The sequence below is a fragment of the Anopheles funestus genome, chromosome 3RL, assembly GCF_943734845.2.
Source record: "Anopheles funestus chromosome 3RL, idAnoFuneDA-416_04, whole genome shotgun sequence".
NCBI classification, from domain to species: Eukaryota; Metazoa; Arthropoda; class Insecta; order Diptera; family Culicidae; genus Anopheles; species Anopheles funestus.
Window position 1 is genome coordinate 81,719,383 of NC_064599.1, and position 18,994 is coordinate 81,738,376.

Here is an 18,994-nt window from a genome sequence, read left to right on the forward strand (position 1 = left end):
TCTGATGCAGTACCATTCCGCTTTTTATTTGTTTATGCCAGTTAGGTTTGTTGAGTGCAAGCATCATTTATGCGTCGTACAACCCGTAATTTGAAAGGGTACAATTTCTACCAATAACACGCTTCAGTACACTTTCAACTTTGCTTCCACTTCAGCTGGATCAGCAATTGTACAATCAACGATAGAGTACAGATTCTGAAATCGTACGGCAGAACGTCTCTTTACTATCAGCCGGACGGCACATCGATCCAACAGAAAGTTCCACTTCAAATGTGTTTTCTGTTCTTCAGTTTGACGCTTGAAAGTAGCCACATCGCAGTTTAGTACGGTTTCTGCTACCCGACTAACCATCCGACAACCGGTCAACGTTCCAGTGTGGTCCGTAATATCTACGGTAATATCGAAAAACGATTCTCGAGCAGCACCTGGAGTGATATGTCCCAGACAGTCGTATTTAGGACAAGCTATATCCTGTCCGCGTACAAGCGTACGGCAGTGCACACAACGTTCGCTTACAATCCGCGAAGGACCGTCTAGATCGAGCCGAGTAATTACGGCGTAGCAGAGGGCGGTAAATTGATCCTGCTCCTGAACCAGTTCACCTTCGGTCCGATCTAGAATCTGTTGTACGGTCATAACAGTGTTTATTGTGGAAGCTAAAACAATAAAAGGTAGCGTTAATGTACAGTAGACCTTTTGGGTAATAACTTTCAAAATACTCAACGATCAACAGAGCCAGATGACAGCGAGCAAACGACATCGATGTCCTGCTTCGGAATGGTTTGCGCATGACTCAGTAGATTGCTGAGCTGTGGCAGACTCGGATCCTGCGTTATGATTGTCTTCCTGTCCACCGCCAAGCAGATAGCTTTGTAGTAATCGCTGAACTCAACTCTAGCGTCCACTATCAACAGTACTGTCTTCAGTGGTGTCCACCGCTCGGACCATCTAATGTAGCTTTCGGACCAGAACTTCATCAGCACACCAGAATGACTACAATCCATCAGTACCACCTCGCGGAACGATTTCACCCGGTTGGTGCGCGCGACCCGAATATCTCTTTTTGCACGTACCGCACGAACAACTACGAGGACGTTAAACGTTTCTCCGTTACATCCGGAACCGCTGGCCACTATGTCTGCCAGTGGAATCGTGGCACCCGGCTGCACAAGCGGTGCTTTCAGTAGAGCCGTGAATCGTTGCGCGTCCTGCGTTCCCTCATGGCGTGTTATTTGTGCAACCTGCGTTTGATCGTTTATCGTCAGGCAGTACGGTGATGTGACCGTCGGTGAGTACTGTTCGGACCTCCCGAACAGTGACGAAGAAACCTGTGGACGATGTACATCCACAACATCCCCAATCTCAAACGAGTGATCGTAGTGTGTGATAGTATCCGCCTTCCCCCAAACGGTACAGTTGATCGTGTCACGTTCCGAATCACGCAATGTCAGCGTTAGTACACCACGTGCCGTTTCGATGCTTGTATCAACCGACTCAGCCTCGAAGGTACCGCGCCTCTTCGGATGGCCACTGAAAAAGCGGGGATCGCTCTTAGCTATCACCACAGCGACCAGGATAAAGTTGCGCGTTTCATCGTTGATTTGTGCGATAGTTTTAACTGTCGAAATTTCGGACGACGTCATTTCGTTTCCCGCTGAACTACTACTGAGTTTACTGTGATCTACTTGTGTAGGTATTTGTTTCTGTTAATATAAATCGCTTCCTTCGATGTGTATTATGATAATGTATAGAGTGTATGTATAGAGTGTGTGAATTTCCTTCGAAAAATATACACAAATTCGCTTATCTCTTTGTATAAATCGAAGCACACATGGATACCAATTTTAACGGTTAAATTTGATCCCGATACAGTCAAGGATAAAAATACTGTGCACTTAGGAAGTTGCCCTTTTCTTTCGATTCTAAATCGAAGATGCAAAAAAGGAAGTAACAATTTGTTGAAGCATCTGAATTATCACAAAGGATGTTCTTTTGAATTGTTGCACGCCTTCAAATGCATTGTGATTTGAAAATTATCCGACTGTACGCAAAAAGGACATTTTTAATCATCGCATCCAAAAAACATCGCAAGCAAGCCTGACCCGCTGTCAGCGCACACACTGACAGCGATTTGTTTTGATTTCGCATGTCTGAGCAGCGCCATAGTTCGTGTGCCGAAAGTCACGTAATCCACGTTTGGGATGCATTTTTTACCTTCGACTCGTCTGGCTTGGTGGTGCATTGGAGTGAGTGGGTCAGAGCGTGCAATGCAATCACCTGCGAAGGGTAAACAATCCCCTTCTTAGGCGCCGCCTTTCATCGCGCATCGTCGTTTCTACTCCAGACACATAGGCTTTTTTTAAACGATTAACAACACCATTTGAACGTGAGCATCTGAACGGATGGCTTGCTGTATGTAGAAAAGTGCGCATTGCTGACCCTGTTGACCCTGTGACTTCTGTAGTGGAAAGTGGAAAATTTGAAGATTGGCCAACGGGTTATTTAGGAACGTGAAACAAAGCTACGCGAATAGTGAAAAGGTTGCTGGTGTTACCATGGCAGCAGTGCAGGTGGAACAGCAGCTCCCGTTGGCGAACGACACGAAGATCGTAAAGGCGAAACCAGTCCGCAAGGTTTTTAAGGGCGCATCACGCGTTATCAACAAAATACCCGCCACCCTGCTAAACGATGTTGAACTTAACGAGGCCATCGCGGCTCTACCCACGAACTACAATTTCGAGGTGCACAAAACCATTTGGCGCGTGCGGGAAACGAAGGCCAAACGAGTGGCACTGCAGATGCCAGAAGGTCTGCTAATGTTCTCGCTCGTGCTCAGCGACATCATCGAGCGCTTTACAGAGGCGGACACCGTCATCATGGGAGACGTAACGTATGGTGCGTGCTGTGTGGACGATTTCACAGCCAAAGCCCTCGGGGCGGATCTGCTCGTACACTACGGCCACAGCTGTCTCATCCCCATCGATCAGACCACGGGCATCAAGGTGCTGTATGTGTTCGTAGACATCAAGATCGATACACTGCACTTTGTTGAGAGCGTCAAGCTGAACTTTCCCCGCGACCGTAAGCTTGCCTTCGTCAGTACAATCCAGTTCGTAGCCACACTGCACGCATCTGCAAAGGAGCTACGAGAGGACGGATATGACGTCCTAATTCCCCAATCGAAACCACTGAGTCCGGGTGAAATTTTGGGCTGTACGGCACCCCGTCTGGCCAATGGGAGCGATCCGGATGGAACATCCCGTACCCTTATTTACCTTGGCGATGGACGATTCCATCTGGAGGCGGCCATGATTGCAAACCCGGCACTCGAAGCATACAAATACGATCCGTACGAGAAAAAGTTCACCCGCGAGCTGTACGACCACGAAACGATGCGTCGCAACCGAAAGCAAGCGATCGATGACGCTCGCGATGCACGGCGTTTCGGGCTCATATTGGGGACACTCGGACGGCAAGGTTCAACGAAAGTGTTGGAGCATCTGGAGGGACGCTTGAAACACCACGGACGTGAAGCGGTCATCATACTACTATCGGAGATCTTCCCCACGAAACTCGCCCGCATGGAGCACATCGATGCATTTGTCCAGGTACGTATAAGGCGAACCGCTTTAGCTGTCCGTATCTTGGCGATGCCTATCGAAGCCGCGATGTGGCTGATGTGGCTTGCAAAGATGTACGTGCGTCGATAGGCTTAGAGGTAACAGTTATCGAATGACTGTCCATACAATTTAGATGTGGAAATTTAGATTAATTATTTCTGTAGCGTACTTCACCATCTAAAGCTGCTGTTACATTGGCCCAATGCAACGATCGATTTACTATTTCGCTTTATCAAATTTAAGGTCGCCTGCCCGAGGCTTTCGATCGACTGGGGTACCGCCTTCCCGAAACCGTTACTTACCCCGTACGAACTTTCCGTAGTGCTCGGAGATGCCGAATGGAACATACCGGAGTGTACTGCAGCAACCGAACAGAAACCGAAACCCGTGCCCAACTTGGAGGTTGCTTATCCGATGGATTTCTATGCTAACGCGAGCCTCGGCCAGTGGACACCCAACTTTAAGAAGCTTGATATATGCGAAAACTCAAACGGTGGATGCTGTGGTCGATGCAAGGAGGAAAAGGATAAGGCGGATGGGAAGGAAACATCGTCGCACATCGCTGCACAAGAGGAATAGTTCGCATTCGATGGGTTTTAGCTGCTTGCTTGGTGCTGCTTTTGCGCTGACTGACTGCATGCATTGAAACATTAGTGTGCACTAGGTAAACGAATACTGCCACCAACGAAATGTTACGAAACAAATGTATCGTATACTCGCGTAGTTGATAAGATTGTGTAAATAAATGACATACCATATTTAAATAACTTTTCGAACGATTGTTAAGTCGTGTTGTAACGATGTATGTATGTATGTATGTAACGACCTCATTAGCATTAGCCAGGTACCAGTTTGCTCAAAGCGAACTGAACATCTTGCTCGTGCATAAATGCTCATGCCATTTGCACCCGCCAGCTTACAAAAACTACTTTATGCTCCAGAACATAAAGGATATGCATGACCCGCGAGTACACATCATGCACATGGTTTTTTTTTGTATGAAACTTCGTGTACAAGTTATCGAAACATCACTTGCTGAACGTCACAACAAATGACCAGTGGAACGCGATGTGTATTCCCACAGTGCTCATCCATGTCACAGATATTCCATTCAATTCATTGTGAGTGATCTACGCACAGCATCAATAGATGTCCAGCTTTACAATTAAATTAAAAATTCATTACGTGTTTTTGGTAAAGACGACATAAAAACTTCGAAATGGGTAAAAAGAAACCGCAGAACATAGGTAAGTGTGTACTGCTGCAGTGGCGGTGATTCAGTGTATTAAGAGCTGGAAAACATAACGCGTCGTCTATTTGCTGCATCGCGAAAGATTGCATCATCCCGTCTTTAGTTCTACTCATGTTCTAGAAAAATCCGAAACAACTTTTATGTTTTCATATAGTTTTCTGTACGCGAAAGTGTTACGACTAACTACTGATACGTATGTTTGGTTGAAAAGGGGAAAGTTTTGTATTACGTACAGAAATGCATATGCATCTGCCACAAAATTGGCAACAGTGCGCCAGCATGAGTCATGGTTACATTTTTCCTTCTTAGATTGTTTTCACCCATTTCCAGGTGGAACGTAGGAACGTTTACGTTGATAACGTTTAAAGTAGCTTAGAGCGCTTGCTATACTAGCTTCTAGAGCGATATGGTATTGTACATAGGTTGTGTATATAAACATGAAATTAAATTCGAAAACATTGGCACAATAGTATTGATGCGAAACATGTTGACTGCAAGTAGAAACTTCGAATTGGTTCCAGATGGCCACTTGCGCTCAATAATACATTGACGTTTTGTTGTACAAAAAAAACTTATCCAACGTTGCTTATTCATCTCTCAAGATTACAAAAAATAAATAAAAACACTTTTCCTGCACAGTACTTGGAGCCATTGGGCAGCAAGCAGGACCGCAACAGCAACCAGGACCTCAGCAGCAACATCCGGAAGGTTCACAGCAGCAGCAGCAGCAGCATCCGCAAGGTTCACAGCAGCAGCAAAGACCTCAACAACACCCGGAAGGATCGCAGCAACAAAAAGGACCTAAGCAACAGCCGCAAGGTTCTCAGCAACAAAAAGGATCTAAGCAACACCAGCAAGGTTCGCAGCAACAACCACAGGGTTCTCAGCAACAAAAAGGACCTCAGCAACACCAGCAAGGTTCGCAGCAGCAAAAAGAACCTAAGCAACATCAGCAAGGTTCGCAACAACAAAAAGGACCTCAGCAACACCAGCAAGGTTCGCAGCAACAAAAAGGACCTAAGCAACACCAGCAAGGTTCGCAGCAACAACCGCAAGGTTCGCAGCAACAAAAAGGACCTCAGCAACACCAGCAAGGTTCGCAGCAACAAAAAGGACCTAAGCAACATCAGCAAGGTTCGCAACAACAAAAAGGACCTCAGCAACACCAGCAAGGTTCTCAGCAACAAAAAGGACCTCAGCAACAGCAGCAAGGTTCACAGCAGCCAGCATGGCCTCAGCAACAAAAAGGACCTCAGCAACAGCAGCAAGGTTCACAGCAGCCAGCATGGCCTCAGCAACATCCGCAAGGTTCGCAGCAACAAAAAGGACCTAAGCAACACCAGCAAGGTTCACAACAGCCAGCATGGCATCAGCAACAAAAAGGACCTCAGCAACAGCAGCAAGCATGGTCTCAGCAACAACCGCAAGGTTCGCAGCAGCAACCTGAGCAGTTCAAGAGAAAAGACAAAGATGGCCAAGCGCCGAAAAAGCAACCAGATCCCACAGGGCCTACTACATCAGAAGTACCACGGCCTGGCAGTGCAGTACACCGTGACGCATCTGTTTCGTCTGCGAAATCCAGCGGCTCCGGCGATGGTTCCCTTCGGCCCATCGAAGAAAATCTGCAACAGATGCGCATCGCGAAGGAAAAGATTCGCCGAACAGACCTGCGACCGGTATTGATGCGCAGCGGAACTCAAGGTACTCGCGGCAAAAAGGTTACGGTAGAAGCCAACTTCTTCCGGCTTCTGCTCGACAAGCTGAAGGGTGTGGCGTACCACTATGATGTGGCAATTGAACCGGATCGGCCAAAGAAGTTTCTGCGCGGAGTATTTGCCCAGTTCTGCAAGAATAGCTATCCGGGTGTATTATTTGCGTACGATGGACAAAAGAGTGCCTACACGACGCGCAAGCTAAGCGACATGAAGGGCAAGGTGGTGTATCAACCAGACGATGGGGGCAGAGCAAAAGAGTACACCGTGCAGGTGAAGGAGGCGGCCCAGCTCGATCTGGCTGTGCTTAAAACGTAAGACGAATGTGTGTTGTTGGTTTCGGGTATGAATATGGATGAATAATGTTTTTTTTCTGAATAATATTTCTTACAACAGATACATGAACTCGAAAGATGCCTCGTTCGCCAAACCGATGAGCGCCATTCAGTGTCTGGATGTGGTGTTGCGCTGCGCCTATGAGAACAATCCCAACTTTGTGCGGGTAAGTGTGATAAATATTATCTACAAGTTCAAGTAGTTTCCAATATTTTTTTATGAAATAATCATTTAATTTCTTTATTCTCCAATTACACGTGATGTTAGTTGTAGTTCAAACTTAATAAAAGCACAATTATAGCAAAATGTATATCTGTGGACCATTCAACACGTGGATCACTAATGCACGTTGATTTTCACTAATTTCAGTTTAAAAGATGCGTGTACATGGTTCCAAGCAATAGCATCGACATCGGCAAAGGACACGAACTGTGGTACGGTTTGTTCCAGTCGGCCGTGCTCGGTTCGCGGCCCTACATCAATTTGGACGTTTCACACAAAGCGTTCCCGTGCGCGTCCCCTCTGCTGAAGGTGATCAGCGACTTCAACCGTGGTAACCTGGATCAACTAAACAGGTGGGTGGTGGACGAGCTGCAAACCTTCCTGAAGGGTATGGACGTGGTTTACAAAAACCCGTCGGGCATTACGAAACGAATGCGATGCAATGGTTTGCGCGACCCTGCCAACCAACAGATGTTCAAAATGGACGATGGGACGCGTCTGTCGGTGGCGGATTATTTCGCCAGACACCTAAACTATCGACTACGCTACCCAAATCTTCCCGTCGTGCATGTCGGTAGTACCGTGCGTTCGGTGTACGTACCGGCCGAACTCTGCGATATACCAGGCGGACAGGCCTTGACCAAAAATCATCCGGAGGAATGTACCCGTGATATAATTCGCTACGCCGCAACCAATACGCAGACACGAAAGCAAAAGATTGTTGGCCTAGCGTCACAGATTCAGTACAACTCATGTCCGACACTGTTGGACTTTGGCATCGGCGTCGGTAAGGATTTCGAGCAGGTGCCGGCGCGCATCATCGATGCCCCACCGATCGAGTATGCGAGGAACGAGAAGATTGCTCCCCGGTCTGGTGTCTGGCGGGCGGAGGGTAAGAACTTTCTTCAACCCAGCACGGAACTGAGCCGAAAGTCGCTGCGCTGGCGTATACTGAACCTGGATGGATACACAAATGAAGCCACGGTGAAGAAGTTCGGAGAAATGTTGCAGCAGCAGGCTATACGATGCAACGTACAGATGGAACCGTTCGACATGGGCAGTACATACGTGTTGGTGCGTAACCCTGCTAATGCTCTGCGCGATATCGGTACACTGCTAGAAGGCATCAAGCAAGCAAATCCTGCGATCACGATTGTAATATTACCAAGTCGTGGTGATGCGTACGCGAAGGTTAAACAGAAGGCAGAGCTAGCCAGTGAGCGTATCGGCTTGCTGACACAGTGTGTAAAGGGTATGACGGTCGCAAAGAAGAGTACCGACATGAGCACTCTCAACAACATCATGTTGAAGGTAAGTAAGCCTATAACGTGTGTGTTAAAATGGCACATGAACTTATTTTCAACGTTGTAAACCGTTGTTTTGTTTAATTTACAGATAAACGCCAAAACAAATGGCGCAAACCACTGCATTTCGCAAGCCGCGGTACCACCATTGGGACGCGGAAATGTCATGTACATCGGTGCGGACGTCACACATCCACTCAGTGACGATGTACCGAGTGTGGTTGGTGTGACAGCGCTGTACGATACGATCGGTTTCCGGTACAATTGCAGCGTTCGGCTGCAAGGTGCGCGGGATGAAATGATCCGAGATCTGGAGAACATTGTGCACCGACAGCTGCAGCTGTACGAACAGTACAACAAAGTACTGCCGGAACGCATCATGTACTATCGCGACGGTGTGTCGGATGGGCAGTTTTCCGAAATTCTCACAATCGAGCTGCAGGCACTGCACGCAGCTATAGCGCGCGTCAAACCCGGCTACAAACCTGCGGTTACCTTCATCGTCGTGCAGAAGCGCCATCATACGCGATTCTTCCCACACGGTAACTGCCCGTCAGATGGCAAAAACTGTAATGTACCACCTGGTACGGTCGTCGACAGCGAGATCACGTTGCCGAATCGTTACGAATTCTATCTCGTGAGCCATGCGGCCGTGCAGGGTGTTGCCAAACCGACCAAGTACGTCGTGCTCTATGATGATTCATCCTGTAATCCGGATCACCTGCAAGCATTGACTTACAATCTGTGTCATCTGTTTGCACGGTGCAACCGGTCGGTTTCCTATCCGGCACCGACCTATTATGCCCATCTGGCGGCATACCGTGGTCGAGTGTACATTAAAGAGTAAGTAAAACTATGCAAGTGAAATTGCACAATGGACGTACCATTGCTTGTAATATTTATAATCTCTTCGTTCAATTCCGTTCTCTTTACAGTCGGCGCATTAACATGAATAATTTGGATGCAGCTTACCGGGACATTCAAATTATTTCCAGCGTCACTGATACTAATCCCATGTTCTTCGTATAAACTGCAGCAGCAGCACAAAGTGAGGACGTTGAAGGACACCTAATTAATCATATGATACATGACTGTCTTCAATCTCTTCCTTTCATTTACATTTATATGCTTTAATCATTTTTTCTTTACCATAAATCATTTAAACATATTTCTATATTCTGATTGACCACTCATTTCCAATAACACTTTACTTTTTCATATAAACACTTTAATCTGTTAACACAATAGTGCATTTCGTTACATTCTGTGTTGTTTCCGTAATGGACAAAGTGGTATTGTGATAATAGTGATTTTATATTAACCTACACATACAACTATATATATATATATAACCTTATCAAGATCAACAAAAAAAAAATACAAAAAATACAACAAAAAAACAAGTTGATCGTTAATGAATTAAATGTTTAGGCTTCGCTTCGTCTTAGGAGCGCGTCTAATGAAAAAAAGAAGAAAGGGAATAGTTCTATTGTTATCTACGGTAATTAAATATCCGAAAGGCACAATAAGAATGTGAATCAGTTTCATGCGCAAGTAACAGGAAATTGGCCAGTGCTTCGGAACAGTATTTGTTGTTTCGAAATGATGTATTTTATATCCTTTATGCTACATTAATGATACAATATTAATTAGCATTTGTATTTTTTTTTCAATTTCGGTTGTAACATGTTTGAGCCCCGAGAAGCGTATATTGATCATTGTTTATGCTTTTTTATAATTGCAAAATCGAACATTTCAGTGTCTACTGATTGATTACAAATTATGATAAAAGATACTAAAACATATTTATTGAAACAGAAACATTCGAATGACAACAAAGAACAACTTAAAATTAGATGAATGTGTGCACATTTTCTTGTTCTACGTGAATCCTTTCTGTATTTACATCTGGTACATTGGTTCGAATACTTCATTTGAGCATATATACCAGTATAAATTTTGATATTTCTCGCGTAAAAACATTCTTCTAAAAGGGTGTTTCTGTCTTGTTACTACTGTACCTTAACGATGTAATGCACTTGGTTAAATAACCGTTTCGTTTGTAAACGTTCTCGGCCCATTAACCAGTGAATATTTCGACGAGCCACATTCTTTCTTCACGTTCATCTGTGAACCGGACTTACAGAAAAGTTCTTTGAAGGTTTCGCGAAACTGCCGCGACATACCGCAATAGATGGCAAAATTAATCGGATAGCTTACTATGAGGAAAAAGTTGGCAAATAATATAAACAGATTCGCTATGTAGTAATCTAAAAATTCGAACAACAGCGATGAAATAATGTGCAGTGCAGTGATAACGCCTAATGGTATTTCGACAATTAAGAATACAGTTACCACAACGATCAGCATGAGTGTGGTGCAGTTCGAATCGCGTACCCGTTTACTTTCGCGCTTTTTGTTATCCTTAAACAATCGTTCCCTTTTCTGTTGCGCCTGTTTCATTGCCCTAAACAGCAACACGTTTAGAGCTACCAGGCTGGCGCACGGTATCAGATGAACGAACAGTATTCGGAAGGAAAAATAAAATGTATAGTAGAAGTCTTCGCTAGTATATTCGTGTATCCAGTTGGCCGTTTCCACGTGACATACGTTCGTTGGCTGCCCATTCCACTCTATGGTGACGAGCGTATAGGACCTGAAACAGCAAAACGGTATGGTTTTAGTGTTATTTTATAAGTAATCATCTAATTTAAGTAAATTAAAAAGAAAATATTGTTTTTGCGGAAATGATTGGAACCAATCGTAAAAGCTTTAAGCTACAACCTGGAAGCTTCTATGTTATGTGTTTTATACACTTTTAAACGAAGCATTGCATACTTGTCGAAAAATCTACTGCTTTGATGTAATAATGCGGCAACACATATGTACGCGATACACTTCTTGACTCTTGCAATGGTGCACCAGGTTCGGGCAGCGGGTGCATGGCAAACGTATATGTATCTATTGGGAAAATAGAAAGTTCCATTTGGTGAAACATTAAGGTACGAATTGGTAAAAAAGAAAATGCTGTCCATTAAACGGACTTTTTGCATCACTTACCTCTGTACAGCTAAGGCTAATGTAAGCCATACTGATGCTGTGTGGCACATAGCGGGAAGAATCTGTGACAGAACGAAGAACAGCAAAACCAAAGACATTAGTACACCGTTTCTTCAGCTTTTCTTAGTTCACTCCCAAGCCCCCCAGCTCCAAGGCTATTTTGTTCGTAATTTTGCCACAGAATCATTCAAAACACTTACACAAAAAAGGGGAATGATCGATATTGTTTCGTCATCCCCATACTAAATTGCTCTTAAAACATTCCTTTATCCTTATTATGTGTGACTTTTTGTTATTTTTAAATACTAAGAGATCATCCACTAAAGCGAAATCCACTAATTCCCTTTTCTTTTTATTCTATTTACAGCGCAGCGGTACAGCGGCCCCTTCCTCACAGGTTATCACAGTCATGATGTAAGTTCTTCTACTATTCTACTATACTACAATGTTTTAAGATAATTACAGTACAACGTCCATTATCCGGGGTGCTCGGGACCGGACTGATGCCGGTTAATCGATTTCCACGGATACTTAGTCCCGTAAATATCAAGGACATTTATATATCTAGATAAAGCGTATATAGTATCTATAACGGCGCACGGTTAATCCGCCCGCCGGTTAATCCGCCCCCGGATAATCGACGTTCTACTGCACTTTCGAAATTTTTGGTCAGTAATTGGAAAACCCATCATTAAGATCCGTTTATACAATCATTTTTCCTCTACACTTTCAATTATGAAAAATTCTACTTACACACAAGTATTATTTATACTTCTGTATGCTAATCAATATAACGTTCGGTGTAATCATGCTTATCAGGATACCAATATATTACTGAGGATTAGACAAAACCCGTACTTGTAGCAGTACATTATATGTACATTTTATGACCATATTGGTGGTGCAAAATTATCCGGCAGAAGAAACCCATCATAACAGATAAGGGTTCCAGATGATGTGCACACCATTTTCCACCCAACCAATAAATAATAGTCAAGCTCTACAATAAAAGCATCACCGCTAAGCATGTAATCGTAGCCGGGTTTATACTTGTTTTCGAATACAATTCTATTAACGAATTGGAAGTAATAATGTTTATAACTTTTACACTACATGGTATACTTACTTCGTTCAACGCATTCCACACATAACAGGCTAGTACGGGCGATAGTGGCTTGTAGTGATTGCCAAATGTGTACATGTACATTAGACCAGGGGCAGGAAAAAGCAGCGTAAACATGTCGCACACAGCCATCGCTGCAAAGGAAGAAAATCAAAAGAATCTCTGCTAAAGTCTGTTTTGCGCCCATGAAACATAAATATCAAGTTTAAGGTTCATCTTAGTCGTAATTGGGTTTTGTTTAAATTTACATAGAAATGGGTCATCAATCAAAACGGTTTGGAAGGCGGAAGGTTTTGTTAAATGCTGTGTGAGAATACACAGGAATTATATGTTCCCCGACCCTTTATGTTTTTTTTTTTGCGAAAAGCAAATGAATCGGCCAGCATTAAAAATGTTCTTTAACGTGATGGCGGGACAGAGGAGAGAGAAAATTTAGAAAACAGATAATGGAGGCGGAAGTTTCACGACACAAATTTGCCAACAAAGCTTGTCAACTTTTCCTTCGTCCGGTTTCACGCTCGTTGCGGCCTTTCGTAGCGATTTTAAATTTATGCCATACCGCACTGAAGCTTAATTTTCTGCTTTCCTTAATTTTGTTTTCCCTTTAAGGTTTTGGCCGGTTAAACTTACCCATAAGAATAAAGTTTGTCGGTGAAGCCATGGTTCGTTTTTTAAGAATTATGATTATCAACGAATTTGCGGCTAGCGTGACGAGCAGCAGCACCGGTATGCAGTATCCGTACAATGGCAGGCTGTAGTTAAGAATGGTTTCACACGACACATTCAAGTACGATGTGTTGCCCTCAAATGCAGCACAGTTGTAGTAGCTGTACGCGGTCTCATTGCCGTACTCGTTCACCTGCGTATCGTAGATGGAACTAATGTTGCCCTGTGCGGTATCATCGTTGCTTTTTAAAACCGTTTCGTTGTAATAGTAGTAGCCCCGTACCACATCTGGGGTGTTTAGTGGAATAATCGAAGGTCGCCCATTTCCTGGATCGATCATATTCGACACGTACTGATCATCGCGCAATAGCTCTAAGGAGTTATGATTTGTTATTTTCTCCATTCTGCTGCTGTACACGGGCCAGTTTGGAGAGCAGTCTGTAAATAAGAAAGAAAACAAAATGCACCCCCCCGCCTTGGTTTTAGTGTTTAGTTTTATCACACTAATTACATTTACAGTACATCGAAACCGTAGTCGTCTTGTGACCCGTGGTACGATGCGCATGTGAAATGGTAATTAAATTTATAAATAGCGATTTGATGGATCATCCATCTAGGGTGACGTGTAATTTATTTGGGGCCCATACCAGATTGCGCTCGTTATTCGAGTCGCATGTATCTTGTACTAAAGGTTATCGAAATAACCGTTGCTATTTGCATGATAGCTTTATTAGGAGTAAGGATTCTTTTTTTACTATATAACCAATATAAGTTTATATGAGTAACAATTTACTTGCGTATCCCTCTACCCCGATAATTGCCTTGCATGAATAAATTATGCGCTTAAATTTAAACCACACTAGAGCAAAACCCTGGGGCACATTGAAACAAGCATCAGTTCCGGTTAATGAAAATGTATTCACGGCTAGGGAGATTACCAATTATGTTCTTAAGCGGTAGAGAGGAGTTGTCTCTGTAAGGCAGTAGCCGCAAACATCTTGTCTGCGTTTGGTGGCGGCCTAATGCAACAAGTACATAATGCTCCCAACTTCAAGCATCTTCTTTAAACGTGCCCCGATGTCCCATCGTAAAATAAACACACGATGCTGTAGATGCCATTTGTCTGCTTCTTCAGCAGTTACTTTCGATGTACATTTGAAGTAATACGAAAGACACTTTTTTCTTTAACGTTATATACCTTTTCCATACTTTCACTGCATCTTAAAGTTGTGCCAGCCAGTTTAGGTGCATTGGTCTAAATATGTTGGGAGCTTTTTTTCTTTTTGATTGCAGCTAAATTTGCGCAAAATAGGGAAACATTTATAATATCATTTTGCTTAACAATCAACATATGCTTCGTTTTTTTTAATATTTCACTATTCGGTCTCTTGTTTGCTTCTGCTTCGTTTAATCAATTAAACCAGGTGAGGTGCACTACTATTGGTGCAGGTTAACACATAAATTTATCTTTTGCTGCATTTTGGTGATTTACACTTTATGTAAACTTGAACTCCGTTAATCACATTCTGGCACTTGTTGGACACTGAGAACAATTGCATCAAGAATGCAGTCAAGAACAACAAATGCACATTCTCGAAGCCCGTCGAACCATTGGTCCAGGAACCAGATCACAATTTATTATGCGCCATCGCGCTGCAACTGCTAGACTCTCGAGGGTATATAAAAGAGGAAACCGTTGAACAATGCGTTGAACACATACGCGTTAGCACTCGAACACTGTCTCCACCGAACTGAGGATACATCCGTTCGGGTTTGTTGGATCCAGCACACCGAGAGCACTGGAATCGCGCCGTTAACTATCGGGTTCGAAGCGGAACCGTTCTGTGTGCCTTTTTGTGTCATCTCGAACGAACTTGCCATCGGGATCGCAAGGGGTTTTTTTTGTTTTAGTTCGATTGTTGGAGCGCAGATGCGCAGATGAGTGCCAATTTCTAGCAGCGCTATGCTCGGGAGCGCTAGATGGAACTCACTAGTAACTTCCAATGGAGCAAACATACATCATACAGAAACGGAATACATACTACACTGTGGAACACACTTCAATAGCCACCAGCCAAATAGTGCCGGAGCAGAACGAAAGGAAGAGCGAATAATTGAAGGAGATCTGTAAACGATTGAATATCAGACACATATTCACTGTCCGCGTTTGAAAAGTCGCTTTGTTTCAAGACCCGCCACAGACGAAGGATGCCACTTGCCCAACTTTCCGGCATTATGTATCCGGGCGGCAGTGGTCGGTCACTGGTGGTTTGTCTTTCGAGCGTCCAGCATAATCCGATGCTAATCTCCTAAGCTCACGCTGACGCTGTGGCGTCATTTCTATATACATATTAGCCGTAATATGTATATTTTGCTTGCTGGTGTCACTGTGTCCCGCTCATAAACAATTTAGGATGGAAATAAATTTCCATCCCATGGTTAGGACTACATCTCAGACAACGAGTCTGGCCCCCAAAAAAACGGGGAGGAAAGGACATCTTCATAAAGGACGGACGCACGAGCGCGAGATTGAAATATCGAAATAGTAAATGATTTGGGATGTTAACTGCCCAATTTTGGGAAGCAATAAGATTACATCAAATTATGATAGATGATGCCCGCAGCACAACAGCGTAAGAGCAGCGAGCAACAATATGCCGTTCTTGGGCTGATTTGAGTATCGGACGATAACAATAAGCCTTGTAATGGTGTTGGCCGTTTGGCGTATATCAAAACCATTTAATAGCGATATTGTGCTGGATGTGCAACTATTATGTGCGAGTACGATACAATTCTTTTATTGGTGGTTAATATTGGTTCATCGTTTCGTGACTCTCGTGAACACAAAAGACAATAAAGTAATCCGCAGTGAAAGAATCGCTTCACTCTTAGCTATTATTAAATTAAATAATAAAAAACAATACTTAAAATTGTTATATTTTATCATACATTATATCCGGGCGCAGTGTGTAGGAGTGACTCTGCTAGCCATTGTAGGACAATATCCTTGGTACACTCAACGCAAGCATGGGATGTACGTTTCATTGAAAGTCTCTCACACAATATGCGTCCTTCTGGCGTGGGTTCGTCGATACGCTTCGGTCTGGCGCCGTATCATTTATTCCTGCATGCGACATGATGAAATTTTTATGATCTGGTCATTGCATAATATTTCAAATTGGATGTGTCCTGCACGCACGTCGGTATCAACGTTTCGCAAAACTGTACCAATGCTGGACAACGATTAGGCATCATGTAAATGCATATTCCCTTTGTATTGTGTCCGCCCATCCGAGCCCATTCCTAGTGTGAGATACAAGTTTGAAAGTTCAAGTGTTTTTCATACAAAAACATTTACACTGATATATGGGCAATATTGGGTAGAGTTTCGAAAAAAAGAGAAGCACTTTCTCCTACTCAACTCCCTTTTCCGTTCTGTCCATACTGGGCACTCTGGCATGCATGCATCGATGCATATCAAAGGTCAAGCAGAATGTGGGAGAGACGGATTCTAAGATAAATGGGTTATTTCAGCGACTATAAACCTACCAGACACTGCACATAACTGTTAAGAGGATACCCTCTAGTGGTATCCAGAAGCTTTAGCAAAGAGTTTTTAGCCATTCATGCTACCTTCAGTACAAACCTGACGTCCAGAAAGCTACAGGACGTCACACAAACAAACGATAGCTTCATATCAGACATAAAAGAGTTATCAATATTAAAATCCTTGCCGGTTCGTATAGTTGGTACCGGATCGCCAACCGGTCTTCTAACGTTCAGAAAGGATCCTTACTCATTTTCTTTCTGTTGACAAAGGCTATCATATATGTACAAAGTGTCATATTTTCATAAAACATCACAATGCTTAGAGAGCTAGGTAAAATTACATAAAACCATGATCCATTTAGATAATGTGCGAGGTCGTGTACATCTAAACATTTAGTAAGACATTATCATTACAATTTATTATTATTGTTATTATTATATATTTTCATTTCAACAAATTCAATTTCTATATAACTACGGTACACATTGTAATGGCTTAACGAATGGGAAAGAGATGATGCACATCAATCCTCCTGTTTGCTCTATCGATCGCCCTAGCACCTTTAATGGTATATGATACTAACAGCCAATAGTAGATGATCTTCAAATACTTGTTTAATAATCGAAATTATTCTCGCAATTTAAGTTTCCTAAGTAACTAATCTTAATCACTAACCAATTAAGCTTACTCCGTCACTAAATGCTTAGCAATTGTCGCGTTTGCATTAAAATAAATCAATTTATAAAATTTTGCTAAATTTACCAAAAAAAACAAGCTAAGGCTATAGCCTTAGGAAATTTTCAAGAATTTAGAATTTTTTAAATTTTTTATTATTTTGTACTCTTTTTTTTGTTTAAAGCATTATTTAAGTGAAAAGAAACTTATTTGAACCAATTGGCATTAAAATAAATCAATTTAATTTTTTTTGCAAAATTTCTCAAAAAAATGGCAAGGGGTACCCCTTATGAAAATTTCGAGTTGAAAATTAAAAAAAAAAAATTTCTGATTTTTTATTCTTTTTTAAATTTAAAGCACTATTTAAGTGAAAAGAAACTTATTGCAACAAAATTCGCATTAAAATATACCACATTTTTCAATTTTGCTAAATTACTCAAAAATGAAGGAAATTTTACATTTTCTCAAACAGGGTAAGGAACTTGGTTCCTCGAATAACTTCTGGCACAGATATCTGAGGGCATGGCCGTCCAAGAAGAAAATGTAGCCATTGTTGCCATCTATCGACCACAGGTTAAAGATTGGCGATCCGTTGGATACCGACCGAGTTATAGGCAAAACTTGGTGCAAAAATGAGGAAAATTTTACATTTTCTCAAACAGGGTAAGGAACTTGGTTCCTCAAATAAGTACTGGCACAGACATCTGAGGGCAAGGCCGTCCAAGAAGAAAATGTAGCCATTGTTGCCATCTATCGACCACAGTTTAAAGATTGGCGATCCGTTGGATACTGACCGAGTTATAGGCAAAAGTTGGTGCAAAAATGAGTCTTATGAAATTTTCATTTTTTTTTAATTTTTTATTTTTTTTACTCTTTTTTTTTGTTTAAAGCATTATTTGAGTGAAAAGAAACTCATTGCAACCAATTGGCATTAAAATAAATCAATTTGAATTTTTTTGCAAAATTTCTCAAAAAAATGGCAAGGGGTACCCCTTATGAAATTTTCGAGTTGAAAATTTTTTAAAATTTTTTTTCTGATTTTTTATTGTTTTTTAAATTTAAAGCACTATTTAAGTGAAAAGAAACTTATTGCAACAAAATTCGCATTAAAATATACCACATTTTTCAATTTTGCTAAATTACTCAAAAATGAAGAAAATTTTACATTTTCTCAAACAGGGTAAGGAACTTGGTTCCTCGAATAACTTCTGGCACAGACATCTGAGGGCATGGCCGTCCAAGAAGAAAATGTAGCCATTGTTGCCATCTATCGACCACAGGTTAAAGATTGGCGATCCGTTGGATACCGACCGAGTTATAGGCAAAAGTTGGTGCAAAAATGAGGAAAATTTTACATTTTCTCAAACAGGGTAAGGAACTTGGTTCCTCAAATTACTTCTGGCACAGACATCTGAGGGCATGGCTGTCCAAGAAGAAAATGTAGCCATTGTTGCCATCTATCGACCACAGGTTA

At 42.5% G+C, this 18,994-nt stretch overlaps 4 protein-coding genes across 53 annotated transcripts; 2 read left to right on the forward strand and 2 right to left on the reverse strand.

The window, feature by feature from the left end:
• Nucleotides 1-5: 5 nt before the first annotated feature.
• On the reverse strand, nucleotides 6-1,709 carry LOC125771761 (protein hold'em). The gene is made up of 2 exons (XM_049442712.1): nucleotides 725-1,709; nucleotides 6-656 (listed from the first exon to the last, which is right to left on the reverse strand). Exons 1-2 carry the CDS (start codon nucleotides 1,641-1,643, stop codon nucleotides 124-126), a joined length of 1,452 nt encoding a protein of 483 aa, XP_049298669.1. The 5' UTR covers nucleotides 1,644-1,709; the 3' UTR covers nucleotides 6-123.
• Nucleotides 1,710-2,139: 430 nt separating this feature from the next.
• On the forward strand, nucleotides 2,140-4,387 carry LOC125771762 (2-(3-amino-3-carboxypropyl)histidine synthase subunit 1). Its single transcript, XM_049442713.1, has 2 exons — nucleotides 2,140-3,608; nucleotides 3,864-4,387. Exons 1-2 carry the CDS (start codon nucleotides 2,556-2,558, stop codon nucleotides 4,197-4,199), a joined length of 1,389 nt encoding a protein of 462 aa, XP_049298670.1. The 5' UTR covers nucleotides 2,140-2,555; the 3' UTR covers nucleotides 4,200-4,387.
• A 308-nt stretch (nucleotides 4,388-4,695) lies between these two features.
• LOC125771773 (protein argonaute-2) lies at nucleotides 4,696-9,795 on the forward strand. 50 transcript variants are annotated; one of them, XM_049442784.1, is made up of 9 exons: nucleotides 4,696-4,867; nucleotides 5,512-5,829; nucleotides 5,869-5,907; nucleotides 5,968-6,006; nucleotides 6,181-6,898; nucleotides 6,981-7,086; nucleotides 7,290-8,453; nucleotides 8,538-9,289; nucleotides 9,382-9,795. In XM_049442784.1, exons 1-9 carry the CDS (start codon nucleotides 4,840-4,842, stop codon nucleotides 9,473-9,475), a joined length of 3,258 nt encoding a protein of 1,085 aa, XP_049298741.1. In that variant the 5' UTR covers nucleotides 4,696-4,839; the 3' UTR covers nucleotides 9,476-9,795. The 50 variants fall into 50 exon arrangements, with proteins under 50 accessions (XP_049298741.1, XP_049298733.1, XP_049298747.1 ...); XM_049442776.1 differs by lacking the exons at nucleotides 5,869-5,907; nucleotides 5,968-6,006 and adding exons at nucleotides 5,830-5,868; nucleotides 5,929-5,967 and having other exon boundaries at nucleotides 5,512-5,790; nucleotides 6,085-6,898; XM_049442790.1 differs by lacking the exons at nucleotides 5,869-5,907; nucleotides 5,968-6,006 and adding exons at nucleotides 5,830-5,868; nucleotides 5,929-5,967 and having other exon boundaries at nucleotides 5,512-5,790; nucleotides 6,142-6,898.
• A 424-nt stretch (nucleotides 9,796-10,219) lies between these two features.
• Nucleotides 10,220-17,794, reverse strand: LOC125771810 (sex peptide receptor). The gene is made up of 6 exons (XM_049442878.1): nucleotides 14,494-17,794; nucleotides 13,260-13,733; nucleotides 12,633-12,763; nucleotides 11,507-11,568; nucleotides 11,285-11,407; nucleotides 10,220-11,102 (listed from the first exon to the last, which is right to left on the reverse strand). The coding sequence occupies exons 2-6, from the start codon at nucleotides 13,696-13,698 to the stop codon at nucleotides 10,490-10,492; spliced, it is 1,368 nt and encodes a 455-aa protein (XP_049298835.1). The 5' UTR covers nucleotides 13,699-13,733; nucleotides 14,494-17,794; the 3' UTR covers nucleotides 10,220-10,489.
• Nucleotides 17,795-18,994: the final 1,200 nt, after the last annotated feature.

Bases quoted from the DNA above. Each gene is read 5' to 3' on its own strand.
- LOC125771761 (XM_049442712.1), bottom strand. From the start codon at position 1,643: ATGACGTCGTCCGAAATTTCGACAGTTAAAACTATCGCACAAATCAAC. The intron at 657-724 runs GTTGAGTATTTT...TTATTGTTTTAG, and splicing joins GTCATCTGGCTCTGTTGATC to CTTCCACAATAAACACTGTT.
- LOC125771762 (XM_049442713.1), top strand. From the start codon at position 2,556: ATGGCAGCAGTGCAGGTGGAACAGCAGCTCCCGTTGGCGAACGACACG. The intron at 3,609-3,863 runs GTACGTATAAGG...ATCAAATTTAAG, and splicing joins ACATCGATGCATTTGTCCAG to GTCGCCTGCCCGAGGCTTTC.
- LOC125771773 (XM_049442754.1), top strand. From the start codon at position 4,840: ATGGGTAAAAAGAAACCGCAGAACATAG. The intron at 5,908-5,967 runs GTTCGCAGCAAC...AACACCAGCAAG, and splicing joins ACCTAAGCAACACCAGCAAG to GTTCGCAGCAACAAAAAGGA. The intron at 8,454-8,537 runs GTAAGTAAGCCT...TTTAATTTACAG, and splicing joins TCAACAACATCATGTTGAAG to ATAAACGCCAAAACAAATGG.
- LOC125771810 (XM_049442878.1), bottom strand. From the start codon at position 13,698: ATGGAGAAAATAACAAATCATAACTCCTTAGAGCTATTGCGCGATGAT. The intron at 11,569-12,632 runs GTAAGTATACCA...GTTCTGTCACAG, and splicing joins TGTGGAATGCGTTGAACGAA to ATTCTTCCCGCTATGTGCCA. The intron at 11,103-11,284 runs GTATGCAATGCT...TTGCTGTTTCAG, and splicing joins AGCAGTAGATTTTTCGACAA to GTCCTATACGCTCGTCACCA.